General features: G+C 34.5%; 2 protein-coding genes across 2 annotated transcripts; one reads left to right on the top strand and one right to left on the bottom strand.

Annotated features, from left to right (window-relative positions):
* Positions 1 to 2,535: 2,535 nt before the first annotated feature.
* On the top strand, positions 2,536 to 5,824 carry LOC104102641 (putative vesicle-associated membrane protein 726). Its single transcript, XM_009610404.4, has 5 exons — positions 2,536 to 2,933; positions 3,982 to 4,123; positions 4,209 to 4,329; positions 4,998 to 5,060; positions 5,211 to 5,824. The coding sequence occupies exons 1-5, from the start codon at positions 2,744 to 2,746 to the stop codon at positions 5,355 to 5,357; spliced, it is 663 nt and encodes a 220-aa protein (XP_009608699.1). The 5' UTR covers positions 2,536 to 2,743; the 3' UTR covers positions 5,358 to 5,824.
* Positions 5,825 to 7,123: 1,299 nt separating this feature from the next.
* On the bottom strand, positions 7,124 to 10,277 carry LOC104102639 (F-box protein PP2-B10-like). The gene is made up of 3 exons (XM_009610403.4): positions 9,918 to 10,277; positions 7,844 to 7,962; positions 7,124 to 7,753 (listed from the first exon to the last, which is right to left on the bottom strand). Exons 1-3 carry the CDS (start codon positions 10,176 to 10,178, stop codon positions 7,348 to 7,350), a joined length of 786 nt encoding a protein of 261 aa, XP_009608698.1. The 5' UTR covers positions 10,179 to 10,277; the 3' UTR covers positions 7,124 to 7,347.
* Positions 10,278 to 14,587: the final 4,310 nt, after the last annotated feature.

The following is a 14,587-nucleotide window of genomic DNA, read 5'->3' as shown; positions in this document are numbered from 1 at the left end:
CACTGAAAAGCGAAATAGTAAGCCATAATATTCCCACTAGTTATCTTAGACAAAAACCCTACATGACTAGTCCCACCATGTTACGAAGTAAGGCACGACTCAACTACCTCCTAACCTACAACCCTAATACTCGACCTCTACATCTTCCTATCAAGTGTCATGTTCTCGGAAATCTGGAGCCTCGCCATATCCCGCCTGATCACCTCTCCCCAATACTTCTTAGGCCGCCCTCTACCTCTTCTCGTGCCCTCCGTAACCAGCTGCTCACACCTCCGTACCAAAGCATCTGGGCTTCTCCTCTAAACATGTCCGAACCATCTAAGCCTCGCTTCCCGCATCTTATCATTAATGGGAGCCACATGCACCTTCTCCGAGATATCATCATTCCTAATCTTATCTATCTTAGTGTGCCCGCACAACCACCGCAACATCCTCATTTCTGCTACTTTCATCTTCTGGATATGTGAGTTCTTAACGGGCCAACACTCAACCCCATACATCATGGCCGGTCTAACCACCGCTTTATAAAACTTACCTTTGAGTATCGGTGGCACAAAAAATAACTAAATTTCGATTACTTTTGAAACTGTGGTTATTTTTCAATTACCACTTGTAAATCTGGCTATTTTTGAATTTCACCCATTATATTATATACTCTCTATGTTTCAATTTAGATGAATTTGTTTGACTCGTCACAGAGTTTAAGAAAAAAAAAGACTTTTAAAACTTGTGTCTTAAAAGCTTAAGGGGTAAAAGGATTTACAGCTAGTATGATTTCTGCCAAGAAGATTACATCTGATATGAAAATCAAACCCGAACTTTGTAAGTAACGTGTAATATATAAAAAAAAAAAATTGACGTGAATATTGTTATTGAAATCTCTTGAAGAGTCATTCAGAGTTAATTACTATTTCTACATAGAAGACAAGACTATTTTTTTCACTTCAAAATAGATTTGAACAATTCGAAGCATATGAAAAAAATTTATTTTCTATTGCGTAAAAAACTGAGATCACTAGATAATGAAAATTTGAAAAAAATACTGCCTTAATCTTGAATGTTCCTTAAAGCATAATAATCAATCTGATATTGATGGTTTAGATTTATTTTTTGAATTAAAAGTGTTAAGGAAAATAGTACAATTAGAATATAATAGTTTTGAAGAGGAGCCTTGGCGTAACTGGTAAAGTTGCTGTCATGTGACCAGGAGGTCACGGGTTCGAGCTGTGGAAACAGCCTCTTGCAAAAATGCAGGGTAAGGTTGCGTACAATAGATCCTTATGGTCTGGCCCTTCCCCGGACCCCGTGCATAGCGGGAGCTTAGTGCACCGGACTGCCCTTTTAGAAGATAATAGTTTAATTGATATATTCAATCAAATAAAAAGATTTGATTCTTTTCCAAATGTCTATATTGCTTATAGAATAATGTTAATAACTCATGTTACCGTTACTTCAGCAGAAAGAAGTTTTTCGAAATTAAAATTGATAAAATCTTAACTAAGCTCAATAATGTCTGAAGAGAGGTTAAATAAATTAACTATATTGTCAATTGAGAAAGAATTATTAGAAAAAAATTGATTATAAAAAAATTATTAATAACTTTGCATCTAAAAAAATTTAAAAAATAGACTTCAAATTAAAAAACAAAATTTTAAAAAATTAAGGTCCCTCATAAAATTTGACTTTAGGCCACAAAATTGGTCGGACCGCCCGGGTGTTGTTGAAAGAACCAGCCTTTGCATTTCAGACCAACAATTTAATTCAACTAAAGTAAATCGCCTTTGCATTTCAGACCAACAATTTAATTCAACTAAAGTAAATCAGTTGACTAGACACTAGACACTTAGACACTAGACACTTAGACACTAGACACTAACTCCTTGTATATCGTCTTCAAAATATTTTTCAAAGAATCATCACGAATGTGTCGGAACTTTAGAAAAATTATGTAAAGAATTAAATAAGTTATAATTATTCTGAAAAGAAATTTTCAAAAGAATGTATTGGACATACATGAATAAATACTATGTGTGAACCAAACCTTACACTGCAATAAGTGAAAATAGCACGGGTTAGCCAGTTTGCAGACTAGTAATTGAAAAATAGTCAACGTTTGCAAAGTCACTAAAAAATAGCCATTACTTTGCTGAAACACGGAAAATTCCAGCATAATATGCTGGATTATGGAACTCTTCCATATAAACTTCAGCATAATATGCTATAATATGGAGCTCCTATTATGTTGGAACTCCGGCACATTATGAAATTCCAGCACATTATACTGAAATTTTTTTAGCTTTTAAAGAGTATTTTTATTCAGATTTTATCTTTATATGAAAAAATGACTAAATTTTGATTACTTTTGAAATTGTGGCTATTTTTTAATTATCATATGTAAATCCGGCAATTTCTGATTCCCCCTGCAATAATTATACAAATCCGAACATAGTTCAAGAAAATTCGGTTGCTTCTTTAATCTTTATTTTTCCTCTCATTTTTTTCCTAGATTTACCAATTACTATTTTTTTTTAATTCTCATACCAATTTTTACTAATTCAATCACCTTCGTCTTCAACCATTCAACAATATGCTCTCGTTTCATTTCCATGCATGCAAAATAATTTCCCATTTCTCTCTAAAATATATTTTTTCTCTAGAATGCTATTTTCCCTTTGATTGAATTCTTTTTCTCCATCTTCTCTCTTTTGAGGTTCTTGGAATTTTCCATTACAAAATTAAAAGGATGGGACAACAGACGTTGATTTATAGCTTCGTCGCGAGGGGAACGGTAATTCTGGCCGAGTACAGCGAATTCACAGGAAATTTTAATAGCATAGCCTCTCAATGCCTGCAAAAACTGCCTGCATCTAATAACAAATTCTCATATAATTGTGATGGTCACACCTTCAATTTCCTCTCCGACAATGGATTCAGTCAGTTTCATTTCATTTCATTTCTATTCATAATACCATTTTTCTTTTTCTTTTCTTGGATCTATTTATTTGATCATTTTGATTGTCTAGCGTTAATTATTGAATTACATGTACATAATGAGCTTTCTTTTATGCATGCCAAATTGCCAATGTGTTGGAAGTGTCGAACAATCAACCATAATTGGAGATATTACAATAAGAAAAAAAAATTATGACATTTAATTTGTAAAACATAATGTTGGTAGATTGAGGTTTGCATTAAAGATTATGAGTTTTTGTTTGGGTTATTTGTTGGTAAAAAGGATTTTACATATCAAGGATGTGGATTATACAATGCACCCTGAACAGATGACCTTTTGCTATTTCCATCCCCTTTCTGGTTCATTTGCCTTCTTATGTGTGAAAAAAAATCTACCAGGTCATTTTGGGTTTCAAGCAACGGTAGACGACATGATTTGAAAGGTTTTAATTGAATTTCTTTTGACAGAAAACTATATTGTGCAAATAGAGTAAGAACATATTTTTTATATATATATAAATTATTGAATTTCCTTGACGTAAGGAAAATTTTTAGCGAGCGAGAAGTGTGGTTCAAAAATTTCTTCTTATCATAGGTTAAATCGTATCTTAGGTGTGACTTCTTGCATTTCTTTGAATCTCCTTGTTAGAACTCTTGGCTCCACCGCGGGTTTCAAGAATCATCATAGACTAGCAGGCATCTTGTGTTCACGCAGGGTTCGGAGAAAGGCCATACCCAAGGGGTCTGATGTAGACATCCTAATGGTCTAACCTAATGCAAACATTAGTGGCTGCTTCCACGACTTGAACCCGTGACCTATAAGTCACACGGAGATAATTTTACTGTTGTTCCGTAGCTCCCCTTCTAAGGATCCTCATAGACTATTCATTTCATTCTCATAAAATGGCCAACATTAGTTCTTAGATGGGGTATTCTCCTTTTCTCAATGTTTGTTAAAATATTTGTTACAAACTTGACCTATTAAATACTATCTTAATCATTGAACCTCTTTTACTTTTGATACTGCAGCCTACTGCGTGGTGGCTACTGAATCTGCAGGTAGGGAAATTCCCATTGCCTTCTTGGATCGTGTAAAGGATGATTTTAGCAAAAGATATGCTGGAGGAAAAGCTGCAACTGCTAGTGCTAAAAGCCTGAATAGAGAATTTGGGTAACTTTCTTTGTCAATTATAATTAACATATACACTATCTTTGTACATGAATTACCAAACAATTGTTTTCACACGCTATTGTAGGTCAAAATTAAAGGAACACATGAAATACTGTGTTGATCATCCTGAAGAAATCAGTAAGCTTTCTAAGGTCAAGGCTCAAGTTTCTGAAGTCAAGGGAGTGATGATGGAAAACATTGAGAAGGTAAATTTTTTATCTTAGGTTAAAGTTTATTCAAAACAAACTTTGAACAGGAGGAGTCACATCTGATAACATGGGTGTTATCCGGCACAGCTTTGTCAACATTCAACAAGTTATATTGAAAAAAATATGCATCTATGTAATAGAGAAGAAAAAAATGTAAACATTAATTCGGGCAAGAAGTAAAGCTTTAGAACCTCTTCTGCCCCATAACTGAAAAAACATACAAGTTAAGTTGCGATAATAGGCTGACAGCAATAACAACCCAGTGTATTCCCACAAGCGGGTTCTGAGGAGGATAGGATGTATGCAACCTTACCCCTACCCCGGAAGGGTAGAGGCTATTTTCGATAGACCATTAGCTAAAGAAAAGATGAAAGAAGCACTGATATTTAGAAAACTGAAACCAAGATAGTAAAACAAACGATGAAAGAAGTACTAATAGCAAGTAATAACAATACAAGGTTAAAATGATACCATATGCTACTAATACTATTGAACTAAGGAAGGCAAAGGGAAACACTCGACTACCTACTAACCTTCTGACAACACTTGTGTAAAATTCTGCATACGCCATTGACATGGAGAATCTTCATGTTTTGTAGTGCTTTATTACTGAATTCAACATTGAATGTATTCTGAATTTGCTCAAGATTTTTGTCTGATATCAGGTTCTTGACCGTGGTGAGAAGATTGAGCTTCTAGTCGATAAAACAGAGAATCTTCGATCACAGGTCAGCTTAATGCATCATGAATATGTTTTGAGCAACTTTAACTGAATGATTGATGTGTCCATTTTCCTATTTCATTCCTTTAATTTTTATAAGCAAAAATTGTTTCATGGTTTGTGCAATGGTTGATAATCTGTTATTTGCGATTTTCAGGCTCAGGACTTCAGACAACAGGGGACCAAGATAAGAAGGAAGATGTGGTATGAAAATATGAAGATAAAACTTATTGTTTTGGCTATCATCATAATCATCATTCTCATTATCATTTTATCTGTCTGCCCGGGCTTCAAATGCACTTGACTTGCATTAGACTACCTCTACCCCGAGGTTCTTACCTTCAATATATACCCTTATTCATGCTTGCTTGATCCATTTTTGATGTTAAACCTACCAATCAGTCAGAGCGTTTTTCTTTCCAAAGGCGAATTCAAGATCTGAAATCACTGAATTCAGAATGAACATGATCTTATTATTTGTATACATTATTTATTTATTTATTTTTTGTATTGTATACATAGTTTGAGCTGAAAGCAATAGGTTCAGTTGAACTCATAGAACCCGTCCTAAAATCTGACTATGTTTCTTTCAAATGGCAATTAGCTCATGAGAAGCTGGATTGGCCTGTATTTTAATATAGATGAATAGGTAATCAGGTTTAGTTTATTACCTTTCTTTATCTTTGGGAGTTGTCTCTAATTCTTTTTCCCAGTTTGTCCTATTGATGTTTTCACAACATGATACTGTAAATATTTGTTTAGCTTATGATATATGCGACTTTGATAGCTACAAAACAAAAAGTAGAACTCCATAGCTGTGATGTTAGAAGATGGTCCTCTAAAATGTCAGTAAGGTTTTGGAATTTCAAAGAAATATTACAGAATATAGTTACTTCTAATCATTTATGGTTGAATCTTGTTTTCTCTTTGAAATAATAGTTTCTAGTTTATTATCTCAAATATTCAACCTGATAATCTCAACTGGTAAACTCCACATATCTAAAGAGTTAGTAAAGGGATGTACCTGATTATCATTTGGCTTCCACCTAAATGAATCCTTGAGAGTATGCTTGTGTTCTCATAGCAAACCTTCTGCAACTTAGAATGATTCTGAAACAGAGTACTGTTACAAGCATGCCAATTAGACCACAAAAGCATGATCACAAGAACTTAGTAAAAAGGGAAGCCCGGTGCACTAAACTCCCGCTATGCGCGGGGTCCGGAGAAGGGCCGGACCACAAGGGTCTATTGTACGCAGCCTTACCCTGCATTTCTGCAAGAGACTGTTTTCACGGCTCGAACCCGTGACCTCCTGGTCACATGGCAGTAACTTTACCAGTTACGCCAAAGATCACAAGAACCTAGTAAAGGACAGAAAAGAACTCAATTTCCTTTCGGAAAAAGTATAAGAACCTGAGAGAAAGTGTCCCAATGCCTCAATAAACTTGTAAAATAATAAACAGTATGCAACAGATTCCTGCTTCCTCCTTCATTATTAGCGCGACCTTAGGCCATTAGGAGTCCACTCAAAGTTGTGAATCAAAAGATAAACTAGTAAGTGCTTCCGTAATGTTGGCCTAAATTGACCTCCAGCAGTTAGTCCTCAAAGCTCAAGTGCTGCATTTCGACTTAATAATATGCAGCTTTGCATAATCAGAAGCAGCCCCGGGTGGATATTAGAAACCACACCAAGGGAAATGTTAGAGAAACATGTTCCTTCAAGTCAATATGGAGAATCTACACAGGAAAATATGAGTTAATATGTCTCTAGCCAAATGATCTAGTAGGAATTGAACCAACAGTCATTTAAGATCATCAAATTACATGGAATTTGATCTCCTCTCTTTCTTGAAAATGCTAGATAAACAAATTTATAGAACAAATATATTAGCAGCAGGAGCTGGCACAAAGAGTGTAAGTCAAGGCATAAAAGGGAAGAGTGTAAGTCAAGGCATAACTTTATGGTTTCCTACAATAACCTTATTTAACTTTCATTCTAGCATAGAGAAGGTTAAGTTATTCCCAAAATTGCGGGGAGTAAAAAGAGTTGAGCATAACAGAGTGCAGAAGTTGATGCTACAAACAGGTGGCATATTTCATTTATAATCATAAGAAGATATTGAGGTTTTTACACACATCTACTCACTCTGTATTGTACATTAAAATAGTGAATCAACTCTATGGATAACTCGGGGTTGACCATTTTGTGAGAAGGGCCATATTTAGAAGAACATTATATCAATCCAGAAAAGAGCGACTCTTAGCAAGGCATGGTAAGAGGATTCTTCTCTTCTTCATTCTGGTCGAAACTCCATTCCTTGAACAATAAGGCCACCTTTAGCAAAGAGACGCCTAATCTCCATCAATCTCGCTTCAACATCTCCATCTTCTCCAGCATCATTGAAAAAATTTCCCATTTCTATTTCCATCCATCCATCAACTCTTCTCTTGGATCGCTTCTCACTAGGCCCTTCTCGTCTGGAAAGACTAACAACACTTGCTCGTTCCTCAGCTTCATTGTTACTCTCACGACCAACAAATCTAACAAATGCATTAGCAGTTTCAAGGCCATAAAATCCGTTTGCCAATTTGAACACCAAATAAACAGCGTATTTGGTTCTTTTTGACAGTATTCCAGTTTCAATCTTGCCTCGCATATCAAGCCAACAAACAAACCGAAGATTAGCCACTTCCGAGAATCTGCAAAAATTTATAGTGATTAATGTTTATGTTTAAGTTAAGTAATTTCTTTCTAAATTACACAGGAAAGGAACAGAGAAAATACAAAACCTGGAGTCTGGGTGAGATGACCATCCCCAATAATGTGGTGTATCACCCCATGAAATAACAAGCTCCCTTGCTGCAACCATAAAACATTTCTTCCCGGTCTTCTTATCCAATGAAAAACTCTATTTAACAAATAAAACCATGATACACAAAACATCAGGAATAAAAAAGTAAAACATTTAAAAATAATAAAGGGTCTAGACTTTATCTAACTACATGAAAGGGAGTCCGGGACAAGACCATTAAAAACCCGTTATGGACGGGTCAGGTCGGGCTGGGACGGTCACAGGCTGACCCTGCCCAACTTGACACGACTAGCTACAAGCGCCTGCCCATTTCCACCCATACACTGTACGCATCTATATATTAGGGCCCTTTTTCATTGACAATTAGCTGAATTTTTCTTGTATTCGTGAATATAGTCACATTTACACGATAATCCAATGAAAAACTCTATTTAACAAATAAAACCATGATACACAAAACATCAGGAATAAAAAAACAAAACATTTAAAAATAATAAAGGGTCTAGACTTTATCTAACTACATGAAAGGGAATCCGGGACAAGACCATTAAACACCCGTTATGGACGGGTCAGGTCAGGCTGGGACGGCCACAGGCTTACCCTGCCCAACTTGACATGACTAGCTACAAGCGCCTGCCCATTTCCACCCATACACTGTACGCATCCATATATTAGGGTCCTTTTTCATTGACAATTAGCTGAATTTTTCTTGTATTTGTGAATATAATCACATTTACACGATAATCCAATGAAAAACTCTATTTAACAAATAAAACCATGATACACAAAACATCAGGAATAAAAAATAAAACATTTAAAAATAATAAAGGGTCTAGACTTTATCTAACTACATGAAAGGGAGTCCGGGACAAGACCATTAAACACCCGTTATGGACGGGTCAGATCGGGCTGGGACGGTCACAGGTTGACCCTGCCCAACTTGACATGACTAGCTACAAGCGCCTGCCCATTTCCACCCATACACTGTACGCATCCATATAATAGGACCCTTTTTCATTGACAATTAGCTGAATTTTTCTTGTATTCGTGAATATAATCACATTTACACCTTAATAAAAACTTAAAAGGAAATAAATCGATATACTTTTGATCCCTTAGTTATTATTGAATGATGATTGTGGTCCTTGTGTTATCTAATTAAACACCACTTACCCTTTAGTTAAATAAATTTACACTTCAAGCGCAACAACAACAAAATAAAAACCCCAATGTAATCCAAATTTATACTTCAAGTCCATTTCCAAGAAATCTAACTTTGATTGTGAATACCATGTCATATGTCAAGCGAGAATTACTCTAGAAAATATTTTTCATGTTGTGATCCTTGTAAAACTGTATCAATCTCGGAAAACCATCAGTAGAAGTACTAATACAAACACATAAGTGGTATATTACACACTAATCACAAAGCTCATCGCTTAACAATCCGGCAATCTGAGACCAAAATAATAGTAGTACATATCAATCTATTACATATATTACTTGATCAGATTTTATAAAAGCCAAAAATTATTTGAAGAGTTTAAGTTGTATGCACTAACTGTATAAAAAATATTTTATACAATCAGGTCACTCGAAAGGTAATTACAAGTAACTTTATTTAATAGCATTAAGCAGTAACCTAAAATAAATGGTAAGTAACATTCTATAACATGTTAGATTATACTAGCACCAAAATTTATAAGTATATATATAACTTAAATCCTTATTCCTCCATTTATTTTAATTATCACTTCTTTCTAAATTTAAAAATAATTTAACTTAAACTTTCTATTTTACCTATTTTTATAGCCACAACGTTATAATATGATTAAAACTACAAGTTTCAATACTCTTATAACAAGATAAATTTCATGGCATATTTAAGACCACAACCTCCAAAATCTTTCATTTCTTTTTTAAATTCCTGTTCACTCAAATATGTTCAGGTAAATTGAAATGAAGAGAGTAATTACTCAGTAATTCAGGGATTAAAAACACAATCTTTTCTTAAAACACCAAACAAAGCAAAACAAAGGTTAGAGAGTTACCACTTTGCCGCCATCAGTGAGAATCGGGGAATCACAGAGACTAAAATAAAGCTCTTTTTTGGAAGGAGAAACTAAGAAAGAGTTTGAGCTAGAAATAATATGTTGATAATCAGAGGGCAAAAATTTCTCCCAAACGACGTCGGATTCAGCAGCAGACTTGAATCCGAGTGAGATTGCTGAGGAACTAGCAGCATCTTTAGGAGAAGTGAAGGAGAGAATTTCAGATATGCAACCTTCTGGTAATAAACGAAAATAATCCATTGGCAAAAATCAATTGATTAAAGTTGCTGAATTTTTGGACGGTATTTATAGAAAACGAAGTACAAGCTTTGGAAACTTACTCTCCACGTTGTTTTGTTCGTCTCAAGGCGTCAACAAGTGTATTGGATAAGTAATAGCTAAATGTTTGTTTTAATTATTATTTAAATTTTATTATAAAGTATACGTAACAATAGATTTAACGCTACCATATGAAATGTTCGATTTAACATGATTGCGTCATTATCTTTTATTTTCCTATTATCTTGTCATTCCTTATTATTAAATAATTTTATTTTATTATTTACTCTACCTATTTTTATAATAATTTTATCTTATATCATATTTTTTTTATAATATTATAAATTTATTTTTCATATAATCGGTGCATGAAATCATGAAACGATGACAAATAATATAATATATCCAATTGTATACATCAAAAAGATACAATAAAATTTAATACTATACAATTGTGTAAATAATTTTTACTATCATGGCGTGTATTTGGATATATATTAGCGGAACAGCTTAGTCAAATGAGAAAGATTGTAACTATTGGCGGTTAACATAAAAATTTGAAAATAGTAAATTATAAGTTTCTTTTTTTTCAACATAAAAGTATACAGATCATATATCTTTTACATATCATATAATCCCCTTTTCAATATTGATGGAACATGATAGGGATTCATATTGTTCTTCATTTTTAAGTTTATAATCCCTCTGAAAAAATTGTTTTTCATTTTTAAGTTTATAATCTTTGCGGTAGCTTCATTAACATTATGTATCAAATAAAAGGTATGTCCAGGAAAATCACCTAGTTCTCCATAAATAATCAATTGAAATCCTAGAATTATTTATGTTAGATCAGCATATTTCTATGGAGGACCGATAAATACTTTTGCTACAAAAAAAATTGTAATAAGAAACATTCGATATTTCGCACTATGAATTTACATTGAAGAAGTTGATATAACATTCCAAACTCCAAATTTAGCATCATAACATTTAATTTTCTTGTGATTTATAATATTGTGATTATCTTAGTTACTTGGATTTTTTTTATAGTAATTATTTAACATATATATCAATAATAAAAATTAAAATCGATAATTTTCCCTCCTAATATACTATTTTATTTAATATTTTTTTGTGACTGATGAGTAATTTTAAAGTTAAATTATTTCTAAAATAAAAAATATATCATTTCCTTCGTATAGACTTGGGACAGAGATGGTATAATTTAACGTCACTAAAGCCTTTTGTCATCTCTTTCCTCTAAAACTGCGTCGTTTCAATTAGCAAAACCTTTCTCTAAACATTATTGAAACTGTAAAAAATGGGCGATCTTTTTATGCTGTCAGCAATTTCAAGGCCGCTCGAAACCTCCCAATTCAAAGCCAATTGGAGGTATGCTCACTATTATATATGTAGCTCCTTATTCTAGTATTTAATTTTTTAGAACTTGACATTAGATGTAATTTTTAATCCAATTTCTAAATTGTCATTCTTTTAGGGCTGAAGTGTTGACTAGAGTTAGTGAACAAGCTGATAAATTAGCTATAGTTAACTATGTAACTGTAGTTGAAGGTTAGTTAGTTAGTATAATATTAGAAGTTAGTATAGTATAGTACAATATAAATACATTGTAGATTGTACTCATTGTATAAACGATACACAGTATCATTTCTTCTTCTTCAGAATAACAAATTTATGTTTCTCTTGAGTGCTTCCTTTATTTGCATGTCTTCTTCCTCAAGTTCAATCCTTATATCCACGGTAGCTAACATGGTATCAGAGCTACCAGAGTATATCGAAGGAAGTTCTCAAGTCAGTCTCTACACTTGTTACTTCAATTTTGCAATTCTTCTGAAAAATTATCCAATTATAGCGTGTAGTAGAAAGTCTAGGGTTTACTCTTAAGAAGCAGCTGAAAATGGTGATTGGAGAAGAAACGGTAGGTGATACTTCATATCCAACAACTACAACCTCTGGTAATGTCAATTCCGGCACCGACGTAACTGCATTTCCCTCAATTGATCGCAATCACTCACTATTCCTTCAACCAACAGAGACTGCAGGTAGTACTCTGATCTCTCTTCGGCTTACTGGTTCAGATAACTACGCATTATGGAGTAGGTCTATGGGGATTGGATTGTTAGGGAAGAGCAAGTTAGGTTTTGTAGATAGTCGATTTCCTAAGTCCAAGTTTGAACCTGAACTTCATGACCAATGGGAGAAAGTGAATGATGTAGTTCTCTCATGGATAATGAATGCAGTAAGGCCAGGTTTACTTAGTAGTGTAGTATATGCCTCTAATGCTCACAAGGTATGGGAGGACTTAAAGGAGAGGTTCGACAAGGTGAATGGATCTAGGGTTCTGTATTTACATAGGGAGATTCATACTCTTACTCAACGTACCATGTCTGTTGTTTACTACTTTTCCAAATTGAGAGACCTTTGGGATGAATTTGATGCGTTAATGCCTTGTCCTGGCTGTCCTTGTCCAGAATCAAAGAAGTATGCTCAGCACTTTGAGTATCATAGGCTACTACAGTTTCTGATGGGATTAAATGAGTCATACTCACAGTCAAGGAGCCAAATTATAGTGATGTCTCCAATTCCTAGCATTAACAAAGCCTATTCTCTACTGATTGATCAAAAGAGTCAAAGGAATCCAACTAATTTTACTCAAACTACCCAAACTACTGAAGGCATAGAAGGAGATGTATTATATAATAATAAGAATCCAACAAATGCAGGTGAAAATTTCAAGTATAGAAAGAATCAGGTTCAGTGTGAATACTATCACTACAAGGGGCACACAAAGGAGAATTGCTACAAATTGCATGGCTATCCATCAGATTTCAAAGGAAAGAAAAAAGGGTAGAACTCTAGAGTGTATGCAAACAGTGTGAGTAGTCTAATGTTTCCAAATGCTGCAGAATCGGGCTATCAACAAGGTTCTTATGGAACTCAATCAGGGATACAATAAGTTCTACATTCTTATATGCCTCAGTTTGCCCAGACCACTCCTAACAATAGTCCTGCTGCTCCCTTCTTCACCAAAGAGCAGTATCAACAAATTCTTCAGATGCTGGCCAAAGGGAATGAAGAGGGTCCAGAATCATCCACCAAGTTAGCTATTGCAGGTACTCTAATTACTCTGATGTCCAATCATCTTAAGCATAACTGAATCATAGACACAGGAGCCTCAAATCATATGACTTCTCAACTTGATGCCCTTACCTCCTGTCAGTCCATTCCCAGTTCAGAGAAGTGCAAAGTTCAATTACCTATTGGGAATGTAGTATCTGTATCACATAAAGAGACATCCTCAGTACTTAGAAATAACAATATTTCTAATGTAATGTATATTCCAGACTTTAAATATAACATGCTCTCAGTGTCTCAATTCACCAAAGAACTTCAATGCATGGTTGCCTTCTTCCCTGACTTCTGCATTTTTCAGGATCTCTACAGTGGTCAGGTGAAGGGGATTGGTAAGGAGGAGTATGGTTTGTACATACTTCAAGGAGGATCATCCCAGGATTCTACAGCAACACCAGACAATAAGTGTGCTCATACAACCAGCTTACCTGATTCTGCAGTAGTATGGCATAGAAGATAGGCCATGTTCCTATTGATGTAATAAGGAAGTTAGATGCTCTTAGTACCCTAAAGATAGGAACCCAATACTGTCTTGTATGTCCAGTTGCTAAACAAACTAAACTACCTTTTCCTCTAAGTACTTCAGTATCTCAATCTGCATTTGGCTTAATGCATTGTGATATCTGACGGCCATATAGAGTTCCTTCTCATAGTGGTAAGAGGTATTTTGTTACAGTAGTTGATGACTATACCAGATACACTTAGATATTTTTGATCAATTTCAAGTCAGAAGTTATAGTTGTACTAAGAGATTTTCTAACTCAAATAAAGAACATGCTTTCAGCTTCCATAAAAGTCTTAAGGACTGATAATGGTAGTGAATTCTTTAGTAATGAGTTTAAACAGCTGCTCTCCAGTCTTGGTATATTTCATCAGAGTTCATGTGTCTACACCCCTCAACAAAATGGAATTGTTGAGATAAAACACAGAATAATCTTAGACATGGCCAAGTCTCTCAGGTTTCAGGCTACTGTTCCTCTAAGGTTTTTGGGTGAATGTGTTACCACTACAGTCTAACTCATCAACAGGCTACCCTCTAGAACACTTGGGCACAAATCCCCATTTGAGTTGCTTTACTTGCATCCTCATTCACTGCAACACTTAAAGGTCTTTGGTTGTCTGTGTTATGCAGCATGCCCCAGGATTGTTAACAAGTTCTCACCAAGAGCTATTCCTGCTGTCTTCCTGGGCTATTCTTCATCTCAAAAAGGTTATGTTCTGTATGACTTGAATTCTAA

Source organism: Nicotiana tomentosiformis, chromosome 12 (genome assembly GCF_000390325.3).
Source record: "Nicotiana tomentosiformis chromosome 12, ASM39032v3, whole genome shotgun sequence".
NCBI classification, from domain to species: domain Eukaryota; kingdom Viridiplantae; phylum Streptophyta; class Magnoliopsida; order Solanales; family Solanaceae; genus Nicotiana; species Nicotiana tomentosiformis.
Note: the sequence above shows the minus strand (reverse complement) of the source record. Positions and strands in the feature narration are given on the sequence as shown.